General features: G+C 36.9%; 1 protein-coding gene across 2 annotated transcripts in view; it reads left to right on the top strand.

Moving 5' to 3' along the window:
- Positions 1-14,940, top strand: part of SECISBP2L (SECIS binding protein 2 like) — a 58,384-nt gene that overhangs the window by 18,695 nt on the left and 24,749 nt on the right. Inside the window, exons 7-11 of one of the 2 annotated variants that reach the window (XM_010357802.2) lie at positions 11-126; positions 8,215-8,349; positions 10,120-10,200; positions 10,764-10,931; positions 11,078-11,219. In XM_010357802.2, the coding sequence (XP_010356104.1) occupies positions 11-126; positions 8,215-8,349; positions 10,120-10,200; positions 10,764-10,931; positions 11,078-11,219 (642 nt within the window). The remainder of the gene's footprint in view (positions 1-10; positions 127-8,214; positions 8,350-10,119; positions 10,201-10,763; positions 10,932-11,077; positions 11,220-14,940) is intronic. The other variant, XM_010357803.2, reaches the window with a different exon arrangement.

Genomic DNA, 14,940 nt, shown 5'->3' with positions numbered 1-14,940 from the left:
TTTGTTATAGGTGGTGTAAATTGGTCCAATGTAACTTGCCAGGCAACTCAGAAAAAACCTTGGATGGAAAAAAATCAGACATTTTCTAGAGGTGGAAGGCAAACTGAACAAAGAAATAATTCACAGGTAATTCGAATTGGGGTGGAGAAAATTAATTAGGTATGAGATGAGGCATTTTAGATTTGTTAGTTACAATGGTGTAGTGGATATGCACATTGAGTGATTTGAAAGTGAACTATCATGTGTAACTTTAAAACGGCTTAGCTAATAAACTTAAATAATGAAACAAAATGGCAAAGTATTGAGTGGGTGTATATGGTACCATTTTTCTACATTTCTGTATATTGAAATATTTTATAGTGTTAAAAAAGGATGCCCTTTAATCCTGTTTCATTTGCCATGTCTTTTTCCCACATAAATATTCAAAAGCATTTTGTGCTTTAAATATTGATTCTTTGATCTTAGGGATTGTAGCCTTGTCCACATGTCTTTACCTGACTGTAAATGCCCTTTTGTGCTAATGGCAGTGCCATAGTGATGGCTTGCCATGAGGTAGTCAGGGCAGTTTCCTGAGGCCCAGAGGAACAAGGTGTAACTGCAGTACAGTAGAGGGGGCTGTGCACTGCCATGAACTACAAATAACTGTATCTTCCTGCTTTGGTTGGCTGTAAAATCGGGGAGTTGTTTAATGGTCATTATTTTTCCTGTTCATTTTTTTAGATGGCCTTCTTGGATTCCTTAACTCTATTAAGGAATTAAAACTATCATATGACTATATGGATATGTTCATCTGTGAATAAACTTAAATAGGAGCAAGTTACTAATGGGTTAAATATGCCAACTATTTGCCTGTTCCTTTGCCTTCCTGGAATGGAATACAGGTTGAGCATCCAAGAAAAAGTTTCAGATTTTAGAGTATTTGGATTTAGGATTGGGATCCCTAATCCAAATCTAAAATCTGAAACTTTTTTCTTTTTAGTTGATACATAATAACTGTACATAGTTATAAAGTATAATGGGATATATTGATATATGTATACAATGTGTAATGATCAAATCAGGGTGATTAACATATCCATCATCTCAAACATAGATCGTTTCTTTGGGGAACATTCAGAATCCTGTCCCCTATTTGAAAATATACAATAAATTATTGTTAACTGTAGTCACCCTACCAGTGCTATAGAACACTAGAATTTATTCCCTTTTTGTAGCTGTAATTTTGCATTCATTGACCAACCTCTCCCTATCCCTCTCCCTCAACCCTTCCTAGCCTCTGGTAAGCACTATTCTACGCTCTACTTCTGTAAGATCAACTTTTTTAGCTTCTACATGTGAGTGACGACGTGTGTTCTTTCTTTCTGTGCATTGCTTATTTCACTAAACATATTGTCCTCTAGGCTCATCCATGTTGCTGTGAATGACAGGATTTTGTTCTTTTTATGGCTGAACAGTATTCCATTCTGTATATATACCACATTTTCTTCATCCATTCATCTGCTGGTGGACACTTAAGTTGATTTCATATCTTGGCTAATGTGAATAATGCTGCAATAAACGAGAGGCAGATATCTCTTTAACATACTGATGGCCTTTTCTTTGGCTCTATTAGTGGGATTGCTGGATCATGTGGTAGTTCTTTTTTTAGTTTTTGAGGAAACTTTATACTATTTTCTGTAGTGGTCATACTAATTTACATTCCCAAGATCAGTGTGTATACGAGTTTCATTTTCTCTGCATCCTCACCAGCATACCAGCATTTTTTTCGAGAATAGAATAGGCATTCTGAGATGAGAAAATACCTCATTATGGTTTTGATACACATTTCCCTGATGATTAGTGATGCTGAGCATTTTTTCATGTATGCCTTCCTTTGAGAAATGACTCTTCAGATCATTTGCCCACTTTTTAATTGAAAATATGAAACTTTTTTAGTGCCATGACACCACAACTAGAAAATTCTATGCATAAGTACTTAACACAACTTTGTGTAATGCACACAGTTATTTAAAATACTGTATGAAATTATCTTCAGGCTGTGTGGTATGAGGTGTATATGAAACACAAGTGAATTTCGTGTTTAGTCTTGGATCCCATCCCCAAGATACCTCAGTATGTATATGCAAATATTCTAGAATCTGAAAAAATCTGAAATTCAAAACACTTCTGGTCCCAAGCATTTCAGATAAGGAATAATTCAACCTGTACTTCATATGTACCTTAACATTAATTAGGCTGTCAAAAAAACAAAATTCACTCTTCCCTGTGGTTATTGCAAAAATAAATCATTTGTGGCAAGCTGGCGAGGCAGTCTTAACTTTATTTGATTAAAAACAAAAGAGCTAAAAGAGGAATCATTTATACAGATTAGATAAACAAATTCAACATAATATTTACATATGGGCTGAAATTTTCTGCTGAGACTGTAATTCCTAGTCCTATCTGTGTTTACAGTTTCAGTACTGTTGGTTTTGGTATCAGTAGCTCACTAGAGAGGAAATAATACTGAGATGAAAAACATTTTATCTCTTTCTCAAAATTGATGAAGAATGTTAAAAGAACAAAAAAGAAAACTTTGCAAATATATATGGCACCAAAGAACTGGAGCCAGATGGTTGGCAATGTATTTGCTTTCTACTTCTGATGCTTTGTTATCCTTGTACTTTACTTAAGTGTATTTGTTTGATTTTTGAGATGCAGAATCTTTTTAAGTCAAAATGTTTTCCCTGTTTGCAATTTCTGATTGTTTTTAGACTCTAGACATCTTTTAGAAATCAAATAAATATTGACCTGTATGTTCTGCTACTTTTTGTAATATAATATTTCAGGGCATTTTTATCTGAGATTTATTTTGTTCCATGGTAAAACAAAATGGAGTGGATTTTCAAAGCAGTTAACCAGTTGTCTTGACATTCTTTCCCTGGTTTTTGTTTCCATTTTAGTGATTTGCTGATTTCTTTTTTTCTTTTATTGTTTTCTTTTTTTTTTTTTTTTTTTTTTTGCGACAGAGTCTCGCTCTTGTTGCCCAGGCTGGAATGCAGTAGCACGATCTTAGCTCACTGCAACCTCCGCCTCCCGGGTTCAAGTGATTCTTCTGCCTCAGCCTCCTTAGTAGCTGGGATTACAGGTGCCCACCACCACGTCTGGGTAATTTTTGTATTTTTAGTAGAAACGGGGTTTCACCATGTTGCCCAGACTGGTCTCAAACTCCTGACCTCGTGATCCACCCACCTCGGCCTCCCAAAGTGTTGGGATTACAGGGGTGAGCCACCGCGACCGGCCTACTGATTTCTTATATGCTGTTTTGGGGCTATTTGTTTTGTTCAGTTTATGAGATTTTTGCACTTGTACCATGCTGTTTAATTACAGGAGTTTTAAACATCCTTACCAGTGTTTTAACATTGGGTAACATAGATCATTTCTTTAGTCTGGTATAAGTCTAATTTTAAATGATGGAAAGAATCCAAAAACTTGAAATCTTTTAAAACGGCTTTATTTTATAGAATAGGTTGAAAAGTAAAAGATATTTTAAAAAAAAGATTATATACAATGTAAAAGTCTCATTTCACCCCTGCTTCTCCTTGACTTCTCCTCTCCCCCATACCTCTCCCACTTTGAGTATATTCTTGTAGTCTTCCAGAGTTTTTTCACTTCATTATAAGTAAATAGATGTATATATCTTATTTTTGTTCTTTCTTTACATAAAAGAGCATATCTACTGTGTTCTCTGCTTTGCTCACTTAACAGTGTATCTTGGAGACATTTTCATAATTTCGATATTACCACGTAAAGGGCTTCCACACTTTTTCCTTTTAGACAACTCGTAATATTGTGTGGATATACCCTTGTTGATTTCTGTGGTCTTATCAATGGATACTTGAGTTGTTTGCAAACTGTTGCTGTTGTAAACATGCTGCTGTGTCATTTAAAAATGTGTATGTATAGAATCAATTTCTAGATAAGGGACTGCTGAGTCAAAAGATACATTCATCTGTTGTTTTGGTAAATATCACCAGATTGTATTAGTCTGCATCCTCAACAACAATGTGGAAAGTGCCTAGTTTCATACGGCTTCAGATACAGTGTGTCTTCAGGATTTGGGGTGTATGCCAGTTAGATAAAAGTTATGTCTTAATGTAGTTGATCATTCTTCCATGTGTTTAAGGAGCATTTGTATTTACTTCTTTTCCTGTGAACTTACCTGGTCCTATACTTCGCTCATTTTTTGAATCTTGATCTATTGCTTTCTTTTTTGAGGTACATTTTAAAATCAGTTTGATCAAGTTTTTATCAAGTTCCTGAAGTTACTTGGAGTCTTTAATATGTAACGCAAGTTGCAAATATTTTGCTAGGTTTTCCTTTTTATTTTTTACTTTGCTCATTATTATCATGATTATTGCCATGCACAGTTTATTTTTAAAATAACATTAAGGCCGGCTGCTGTGGCTCATGCCTGTAATCCCAGCACTTTGGGAGTCCGAGGTGGGTGGATCACCTGAGGTTGGGAGTTCGAGACCAGCCTGACCAACATGGAGAAACCTCATCTCTACTAAAAATACAAAATTAGCTGGGCGTGGTGGCACATGCCTATAATCCCAGCTACCAGGGAGGCTGAGGCAGGAGAACTGCTTGAACCTGGGAGGCGGAGGTTGCGGTGAGCCGAGATCGTGCCATTGCACTCCAGCCTGGACAACAAGAGTGAAACTCTGTCTCAAAAAAAAAAAAAAATTAAGAAGTTTATATTTATAAATTGACTCTATTGGTCCTTTTTTTTGATGGCTTCTAAAGTGTTTTAAATCATAGTTGGAAAAGCTTTGCCCCTACCCCAAGGCTGTAAAGGAATTTGCTTGTTTCTTCCTCTAGTGTATTCATGGCCTTGTTTCTTTACATTTAAATCTTTATTACATTTGGAGTTTTTCTTGGTATATGATGTGAGACATTATCCTTTGTATTTTCGAAGTGACTTTAAAATCTTCCAGCACCATTTGTTGAAAAGTTTGTCTCTTCTTCACTGACTTTAATTACCTGTATCACTTAATAAGTTCCCAAATATATTGGAATCCATTTCTGGACTTTCTATTCTGTTCCATTGGTGTTTAAATTAATCTATAAACTTAGAGAGAATCAGCTACCTTTTATGATGTGTCATCTTTCTATGCAAAAACAGTATGTCTTCCTATTTTTGAATCTTTTTTTTTTTTGAAACAAAGTCTTTGTTGCCTAGGCTGGAGTACAGTGGCACAATCTCAGCTCACTGCAATCTCCACCTCCTGGGTTCAAGTGATTCTCCTGCCTCAACCTCCCGAGTAGCTGAGATTACAGGTGCCTGCTACTATGCGTGGCTAATTTTTGTATTTCAGTAGAGACCAGGTTTCACCATGTTGGCCAGACTGGCCTTGAACTTCTGACCTCAAGCGATCCACCCGCGTTGGCCTCCCAAAGTGCTGGGATTACAGGCGTGAGCCACTGCACCTGGCTTACATCATTTTTTTGTGTTCTTTAGAAAAGTGGTGTAAGGCAGGCATGGTGACATGCACCCATAGTCCTATCTACTTGGGAGGCTGAGGTGGGAGGAACGCTTGAGCCCAGGAGTTTGAGGTTACAGTGAGCTATGATGGCGCCACTGCACTGCAGTCTGGGCAGCAGAGTCAATCAGTCAATCAATAAATGGAAGTGTTGTAAAGTTTTCCTTAAATAAGTTTGTACATAGTGGCAATTTCTAATATTTTTTCCTTTTTATTATTGCAGATGGGGTATGAAAACTTTAAAATTTTTAAATTAATTTTGCACTACTCATTTAGGAATCTTTATATATATTCAGAGCTGTAGCTTCTGCTTTGTTTTGTTCAGTATACCCGCTTTCTATCAACAAAACTCTTTTTTAGAAGAGCTGACAAAAAGTGTTTAGATGTCATGAGGTTATTGATTCATTAATGAGTTTATTGGAATACTTGCACATTTGGCTCACGTGAACTTTGTTGGGACCATTAGTTTGGGGGTTTTAATTTAATCGTGGTGCTTTATGTCTCGAAGTGTAAGAATCAGATTGCATTTGTTTTTAAAGGAAATAGTTTTACTATTTGTAACACCATTAATGCATATATACTAATTCTGGTTTACAACAGCAAGCGTGAGAATTCAGGTGGTTCCAGGTCTTTGTGTGCATCTGTTTGATTTCATAATCCAAGGCCTGTGTACCAGCACCTTCTCTCCAGGTCTGCTTCCACTTTGCAATTGTTAGAATTTTGGAGTAGCTGTTACTGAAGATCATACTTTTCATATCTTTTAAGTGTCCTGGTTAAGAGAGGCATTTACTGTTAGTTGCATTTGGTACTTAAGAGAGGTAACTTGAAATGTCTTAAGAGTCTTAGAATGCTTAACGCTTTTTTTCTTGCCCATATGACAATTGAACATTTTGCAGATTTGTTAATGGGATTTCTTGGTCTGTTTTGGCTGCTATAAAATAATGCTGTAGACTCAGTGACTTATAAACAACAGAAGTTTATTTCTCTCAGTTCTGGAGGGTGGGAAGTCCAAGGCACTGGCAAATTTGATGTGTGGTAAGGGCCTGCTTCCTGGTTCCTAGGTGACTGTCTTCTAGCTTTGTCCTTATGTGGTGCAAGGGGTGAAGGAGGTCTCTGGGGTTCCTTATATGAGGTCACTAATCCCATTTATGATGGCTCTGCCCTCATAACCTAATCACCTCCCAAAGGCCGCACTTTCAAATACCATCTCATGGGCAGAGGGAGTGTTAGGATTTTAATACATCAATTTTGGGGCATAGAAACATTTTAGTTCATAACATACAATAATAATACTAATTTATGTGATTGAATGAAAAGCTTATTCTCTTAAATCTTGGAAACAAGATTTTTATTAAATAATTTTCCTAATTGTTTTATCTATTTTATAAAAAAACTGCAAGTGTGAGAAGACTTATAGTAGTTACATTAAAGAGTAGCTGGGCACGATGACTCATGCATGTAATCCCAGCACTTTGGGAGGCGAGGCAGGAGGATCCCTTGAGCCCAGGAATTCTAGACCAGCCTGGACAATATAGGCAGACCCTGCTTCTACAGAAAATAAAAAAATTAGCTGGGTGTGGTGGTGCACACCTGTGGTCCTAGGTATTTGGGAGGCTGAGGTGAAAGAATCACTTGTGCCCAGGAGGTTGAGGCTGCAGTGAGCCTTGTTGGCACTACTGCACTCCTGCCTGGGTGATAGAGTAAGATCCTAACTCAAAAAGTAATGTAAAAGGCCAGGCATGTGACTCATGCCTTAATCTCAGTACTTTGAGAGGCCAAGGTGGGAAGATTGCTTGAAGTCAGCAGTTCAAGACCAGCCTGGGAACATAGCGAGACCCCTGTCTCTACAAAACTACAGATAAAACAATTAGCTAGGTATAGTGGCATGTGTTTGTAGTCCCAGCTGCTTGGGAGGCTGAGGCAAGAGAATCACTTGAGCCTAGGTGTTCAGGCTATAGTGAGCTATGATCAAGCCATTGCACTCCAGCCTGGGCAACAGAGCAAGATCACGTCTCTAAAAAATAATAATAATAAGTAATATGCAGTTCCCCCCCAGTGGTAACATCTTGCAAAACTAAAGTGCAATATCACACCCAGATATTGGCCTTGATACAGTCAAGACACAGAACAGATTCATCATCACAAGGACCCTCCTGTTGGCTTTCATAGCCACACCAACTGCTCTTTATGCCGTAGAGTCCACCGATCTGTTCTCCCTTTCTAATTCTGCTGTTTCAATAATTTTGTATGCCTTTGTACAGTCTTTGGGATTGGCCTTTTTCACTTCCATGGTTCTCTGGTTGTTGAGTTTATCAATACTGTAGTTTATTCCCTTTTGTGGTTGATACAGACTTCTATACTATGATCTGGATACGCCACAGTTAGTTTAACTATTCACCCACTGTAGAACATCTGGTTTGTTTCCTGTTTTCACTTTTGTGAATAAAGCTGCTAATAAATATTCATGTCGAGAGGAAAAAAGTAATGTGCATTAATCGTCTCATTTTTCTATTTTTCTTATAAGTACCTTATTTGTCAGAAACTTGATCTTTAAAATAAGTGATGCACTTTGTGAAAATTTATTGAGTTGTACACTTGTGCGTACTTTTCTGCCAGTATGTTATGTACTTGAGTGAAACATTTATTTAAAAATAATTAGATTTTTTTTTCCCCTCTGGGGTTTACTTAGGTTGGATTCAGATGCCGAGGACACAGTACTTCCTCAGAAAGAAGACAGAATTTGCAAAAGAGACCAGATAATAAGCATTTAAGCTCTAGTCAATCCCATAGAAGCGATCCTAATTCTGAGTCTTTATATTTTGAGGTATTTTTTTCAAACTCTATTTGTAAGCTGTTATAGGAAATGTTCCCGTTAAGAAATTAATTTGTTACATTGTCAACATTATGAATACTTTTTATGTCTTAACATGTGATTCTAGTATTAAATTATAAATTACTCAGAAGTATTAACTCATTTTTGTCTTGGTTATATATATTTAATCTAACAATTTTACTGATGTTTATTTTTATAAATTTTTGTCCTGTGTGTTCATCATTTTGAGGTAATGTGTAGAGGTAGAACTTGATTTCATGTGGACTTTATTTGGTATGGAGCTTTTTCACTGAATTTTTGTTGTTACTCAACTCATTTGAAAGGCTTTTCAGATTTGAGTAGTTCAATGTGGTTAAGTTGTGCTGTCAGCCAGGAGAGTTTTAGAGGAGGAGGAAAGATGTTTTACTTCCTCTGATAGACAGTTCATATCCTAATTGCATTGTTACTCATCTAACAGATTCTTATTGGTGGTCTATATATGTGCAGTAAGGTGCTCTGAATGATACATAAAGGTGGATAGACCTGCTATCTTTGGGAACGTTGCTGTGTAGTAGGAGAACGTAGGCATATACACACCTAATACTTAGTTGAGTGTGGTTAGAGTTGAGCGCAGAGACAGGTCACTTTGGGTTTGTGGCAGGGTAGGTAACATTTGAAATGAATTTAAAGAACAAGTAGAATTTGTATGTGTCAAGATGTTTTTCACCACATACCTCTGGAAACTCATTTGAGTAGCTCATTTTGGTTGGATCATAAATTCTATTAAATGAGTTAATAGATGGAGATTAAACTGGAAAACTTACTTGAGGTCAGAGGATAGAAATCAATAATATGCCGGATGTGATGGCTAATGCCTGTAATCCCAGCACTTTGGGAGGCCGAGGGTGGGGCGGATCACTTGAGGTCAGGAGTTTGAGACCTGGCCAACGTGGTGAAACCCCATCTCTACTAAAAATACAAAAAGTTAACTGGATATGGTGGCGGGTGCCTGTAATTCCAGCTACTTGGGAGGCTGAGGCGGGAGAATCACTTGAATCCAGGAGGCAGAGGTTGCAATGAGCTGAGATTGTGCCATTGCTCTCCAGCCTAGGCAACAATAGCAAAACTCCATCTCAAAAAAAAAAAAAAAAAAACAATAATATGTTAGATAAGTTTAGTAATTGAGCCAAAAGACTTGAGAGTATCTCAATTATTCTCTCAAGAATAGTTTCAATATATCCAGATCTGGCAATTGTAGTACATGTATTCAACTGTACTCTTGGTTCCATACTTATATTTAAAGATACTAGATATAATTTTCAGGATAAAGGAAGATATTAAGAACTTATTTTCAATGGAAATTTTTTTTAACCTTATTGACAATCATGTGGAGTCATGCAGAACAAGGAATATATTAATAAAGTTTACATGAAGCTGTCTATTAAACACTTTGTCAAATTATCTGAATGTGATAAAATCCAGTTTGAATTTCTTTTCAATTACCCACCCATCTGAAGGTAGAACTATTAATAAAAATGAAACAGTAGGTGCAGAAATCCAAAAAATGGAGATGTGTGGATACGCCCCCATCCTTGAATAATTAAATTGTTGATGTTTTAGCATGTGAGAAATGACATTTCCTCTTTAAGACCGACTTTGAATAATTCAGTAGTAGAATACAAGAAATAACTTCCTCATTTTTCAGTACTTCTAAGCATTAGAAAAAGTTTTTTTTAGGAGTTTGCCTTGAACCCTTTTTACTTAAAATGTGAAATATTTCAGGATGAAGATGGGTTTCAAGAACTAAATGAGAATGGAAATGCTAAGGATGAGAATATTCAACAAAAACTTTCTTCTAAAGTAGTAAGTGACTCTTTAAAAAGAAAAGCAAAATATAACATCTTTTGAACAATGGCTATGTTGAAGGGAAATATTAAAGATAAATGTAAAGGCACATGGAGCAGCAGAGTGTGCAGGAGATGGTGTTTAGTACCTATCTTTAATATTTCTTTCCAGCATAGCCTGCACAAAGATAATTCCCTATGAAATCCACAGCTCTGTCACTAAAGTACCATTAATTAAATGATATCATCATGCAACATACAGTCTGTACTGAAATTTTCCCAATTATTTCAAAATTTTACTTTGGAGATATTTTGTTTTATTTCATTCAAGGATCCAGGCAACCATCACCCTCTACATTAAGCTGTTTTTTCCCTTTATTATCTCCCAGTCTGAAATGGTCCCACTGTCCAATCCTGTTCTTTATGACATTGAATTCTTTCTTTTTTTTTTTTTTAATGACATTGAATTCTTTGAAGAGTCTAGTCCAGTTACACTGCAGAACATCCCACATTCTGGATCCTTTTTCCTTATGATTGACTTTTATGGGGTCACTAACAAATTTTTTTTTCTGGTTATCATAGTTGGATGATTTACCTGAAAACTCACCAATCAATATAGTTCAGACTCCAATTCCCATTACCACCTCAGTTCCGAAACGCGCAAAAAGTCAGAAGAAGAAAGCTTTAGCAGCAGCCCTTGCCACGGCTCAAGAATATTCAGAAATAAGTATGGAGCAAAAAAAATTACAGGTACATATTCCTTTTTATGAACAAATGTGATAGTTTACTTGCTAGGTTTGATGGAATAGATAGAAGGAGTGATAAATATAGTCATCTTAAAATGCCACACTTTGATACTGTAACAAAAAAATTAATTTTTTATATTTATTTTGTAGGAAGCTTTATCAAAAGCAGCTGGAAAAAAGAATAAAACACCTGTGCAGCTAGATTTGGGGGACATGTTAGCTGCTCTGGAAAAACAACAGCAAGCAATGAAAGCACGGCAAATTACTAACACCAGACCTCTGTCATACACAGGTGATGTCATTAGTCTGAGCAATTTGCTGTTTGTCTCTGGTAATATATGTTAGATGTTAATTGAAATTTTAAAAGTTTTATATATGTATGTATGTGTGTGTCTATATATATATATGTATGTGTGTTTGTGTGTGTGTATTTTAAGTAAGTCAGCTTAAACCACAAGCCTTGAAATTCTCCATGCTCCTTTTCTTTCCACACCTAGTCCTTTAACATATCCTGTCTGTCCTGCCTGCAAAACATATCCATACTCTAACTACTGACCACATTTCCTGCCACCACAGTAGCCCCCATTATTGTATAATACTATACTGAGTAGCCTCCTTACTACTACCTGTTTTTCCCTCCCCCCAACCTCTAGTCTGTGTTAAAAGAAGTGACCTTTTTAAAATGTAAGCTGGATTATATCACTTTACTGCTCAGAATCCTCTAATAGTGTTTCATTTCACTTGGCATGAAGCCAGGCTCCTAACTAAAGCCATATTTTAGCTGACCCTGTTACCTTTTTGCCTTCGTCACCATTTTCTCCTAACACACACACTCTAGCCATGTGAACAGTCCTCAGACACACCCAGCCTGATCCTAGCTCAGTATCTGTGGGCTTGCTATTCCGTTTACCTCGGACGCTCTTTCCCCAGGTATCAGCATAGTTTGCTTCCCTCAGGTTCTTTAGATCTCTGCATAAATGTCAGTTGGTATGCATTTTGACTCACCCAAATTTTTTTCTTTTTCAAAATTGAAATTAAAAAATCACAAGTAATCTGGCTTTCTTACATTATCCAGTTTAAAACTCACTTGCAAACAAGGGTTTTTATCAGATTGTGTGTGTGTATATGAGAAAATGATCTGGCTTTCTACTGAAACAGTAATTTCTATTTTAACAAACCTTGTCAGATTTAGAGCTCAGCTTTTCCATGTTCCCTCATTTCTTTTCATTGTCTTTTTAGAGGGTGAGGAATAGAACAAAGGAACAGGAAAGGTACCAATGTACAGTACCAGCACCGATGCTGAGAGGCAAAATTGAATTTTGTGTTTCTTCTGATCCTATGTGAAGGGACTATTATTAGAAAGATAAATTACAATGTATAATTTTAACCTGTGTGCAAAATGTTTAAACCTATCTAGTTACCAGTCCACTATCAACCTTTGCTTTGAGTAACTATTATTACAAATAGTACTGAATGTATATAAAGCTTTAGACTTGCATGTTGAGCTGGGGAGAGTGGCAGTAATCTCTCACTTAAGAATAAAAGTAGGGAATAAAACTGAGTTGGCAGTGTTCTGGTGGGGTATGGCCTAGTAGCTAAAAGCTGGGGTTCTGGAATCCAGTTGCCTTTGTTTGAATCCTGTTCTTCCATGTGTTTCATTGGCAAGTTACTTAACCTTCCTGTGCTTCAGTTTCCTCACATTAATAGAGAATACCTACTTCAGGATTGTCTTGAGAATTAGATGAGATGATATATGTAAAGTACTTAGAGTATCCGGGTTGTAATCACTCAATAAATGTTTAATATTATTATGGAGATGAGATTGTTAACCTGTGATACGTCAGATGGCTTATTACAACTTCGATTTATTTAGTAACTGTTAATGTATTTGTTTATATATGTACATATATACAGTATATATACCGTATATATTATGTACATATATACAGTGTGTACCGTATATATTATATACATATGTGGTATATAATGTATATGTTATATATGCAGTATACTGTATATGTTATATATGGCATATATGCTATATAATACACTATACATGTATGTTATAATATACATATATACAGTATATACTGCTAAATATATGTTTATATATACATATACTGTTAATATACATATTAGCAGTTGCTAAATGTTAATATAATTATACAATTATTAGAAATTATATAACTATATTGTTTTATATATATCTTTTTTAATATATGTATACCCATATATACACATGTTCAAGAAAAGGATGAGACTGATCATGATGAAGAAGGATTATAGGGAAATGATGGATCTGGAAACAGGTCAATGATGGCTCCAAACTCTCCGTCTTGGATGACTGTGGTGGTGATAAGGGCTGCGATGTTACTACACAAGATAGGGATTATAGAATAATTTTGTTGGGAAGAGCAGATGCTGCCTGTTGTGTTTTAAATGCTAGCACGGGAGATTCTGGTGGTTCCTATTTAGCATATAGTTATGAATGTATAGTTTAGGTTACAAGTCAGTGAGTTTCAAATACAGATGATTGTTGAAGCTGTGGAAATCAGATTGTTGGGGGAAAGAAAAATTAGGAAAAAGATGTTCACAGACAAAGCCTTGTGGAATGCTCATATTTAGAGGATGAGACGAAGAAGAATAAGAAACATAGATTTGAGAAAGAATAAGAAAAATAAAGGAGCGTAATGTTACAGAAGGCAAGGATAGAATTTTGAGGAAAAGGATATAGTCCTTGTACCAAATGCTGAAGAAAACTAGAGTAGAGTGAAGAGTCAGAGAATTATACTTGGCAATTGTAAGATTATGTGTGACCTTGACAATAAGTTTCAAGAGAATGGGTTGGGCAGAGGTCAAATTGTAATGATTTGAAAATGATAATGAGAGAAAAACTGTTTAGAAGTTTAATAGGGAAGGAAAGGGGAATGATGGCACCTTAGCTTGACGGGAAGTCAGTCAAGGGAAGGGTTTAGTTGGTTTGCCTTTTTAAAAAACCCTTTCTTAGCTTTAGATAGAAGATTTTAGCATCTTATTAGGGGATCAAGAAAAAAGTCAAGGGTCGGGGAGGAACTTGAAAGATGCAAGGGTATAGGAATAGAGTTAGATCCTAGAGAAACTGAGATAGGATATTAAGAATAGAGACAGGGGCCGGGCGCGGTGGCTCAAGCCTGTAATCCCAGCACTTTGGGAGGCCGAGACGGGCGGATCATGAGGTCAGGAGATCGAGACCATCCTGGCTAATACGGTGAAACCCCATCTCTACTAAAAAATACAAAAAACTAGCCGGGCGACGAGGCGGGCGCCGGTAGTCCCAGCTACTCGGGAGGCTGAGACAGGAGAATGGCGTGAACCCGGGAGGCGGAGCTTGCAGTGAGCTGAGAGCCGGCCACTGCACTCCAGCCTGGGTGGCAGAGCAAGACTCCGTCTCAAAAAAAAAAAAAAAAAAAAAAAAAAAAAAAAAAAGAATAGAGACAGTCAGTGAGCCTTGAACACGAGTAAGGATGCCTGCCACCTCCTTTCAGGTGGTTTGTAAGTTTATATTGGATAGCATCTTCTCAGGGATGGGGCAGGAAAGCTCTGCTAGAGTGAGAGGATTGAGGCTGGGGATTTAGGAATAGTAAAGGATTGGAAGAAGCCAGTGTAAACTGAGGGTATCAGCCAGACATAAAAGAATTACTGAGGCCAGGTGCAGTGGCTCACGCCTGTAATCCCAGCCCTTTGGGAGGCCGGTGCGGGTGGATCACAAGGTCAAGAGATTGAGACCATCCCGGCCAACATGGTGAAACCCTGTCTCTACTAAAAATACGAAAATTAGCTGGGCGTGGTGGTATGTTCCTGTAGTCGCAGCTGCTCGAGAGGCTGAGGCAGGAGAATTGCTTGAACCCAGGAGGCAGAGGTGTCAGTGAGCCAAGATCGTGCCACTGCACTCCAGCCTGGGCGACAGAGTGAGACTCTGTTTCAAAAAATTAAAAAAATAAATAAAAATAATTACTGAATGGGACTGAGTACAG

Source organism: Rhinopithecus roxellana, chromosome 5, assembly GCF_007565055.1.
Source record: "Rhinopithecus roxellana isolate Shanxi Qingling chromosome 5, ASM756505v1, whole genome shotgun sequence".
NCBI lineage: Eukaryota > Metazoa > Chordata > Mammalia > Primates > Cercopithecidae > Rhinopithecus > Rhinopithecus roxellana.
Note: the sequence above shows the minus strand (reverse complement) of the source record. Positions and strands in the feature narration are given on the sequence as shown.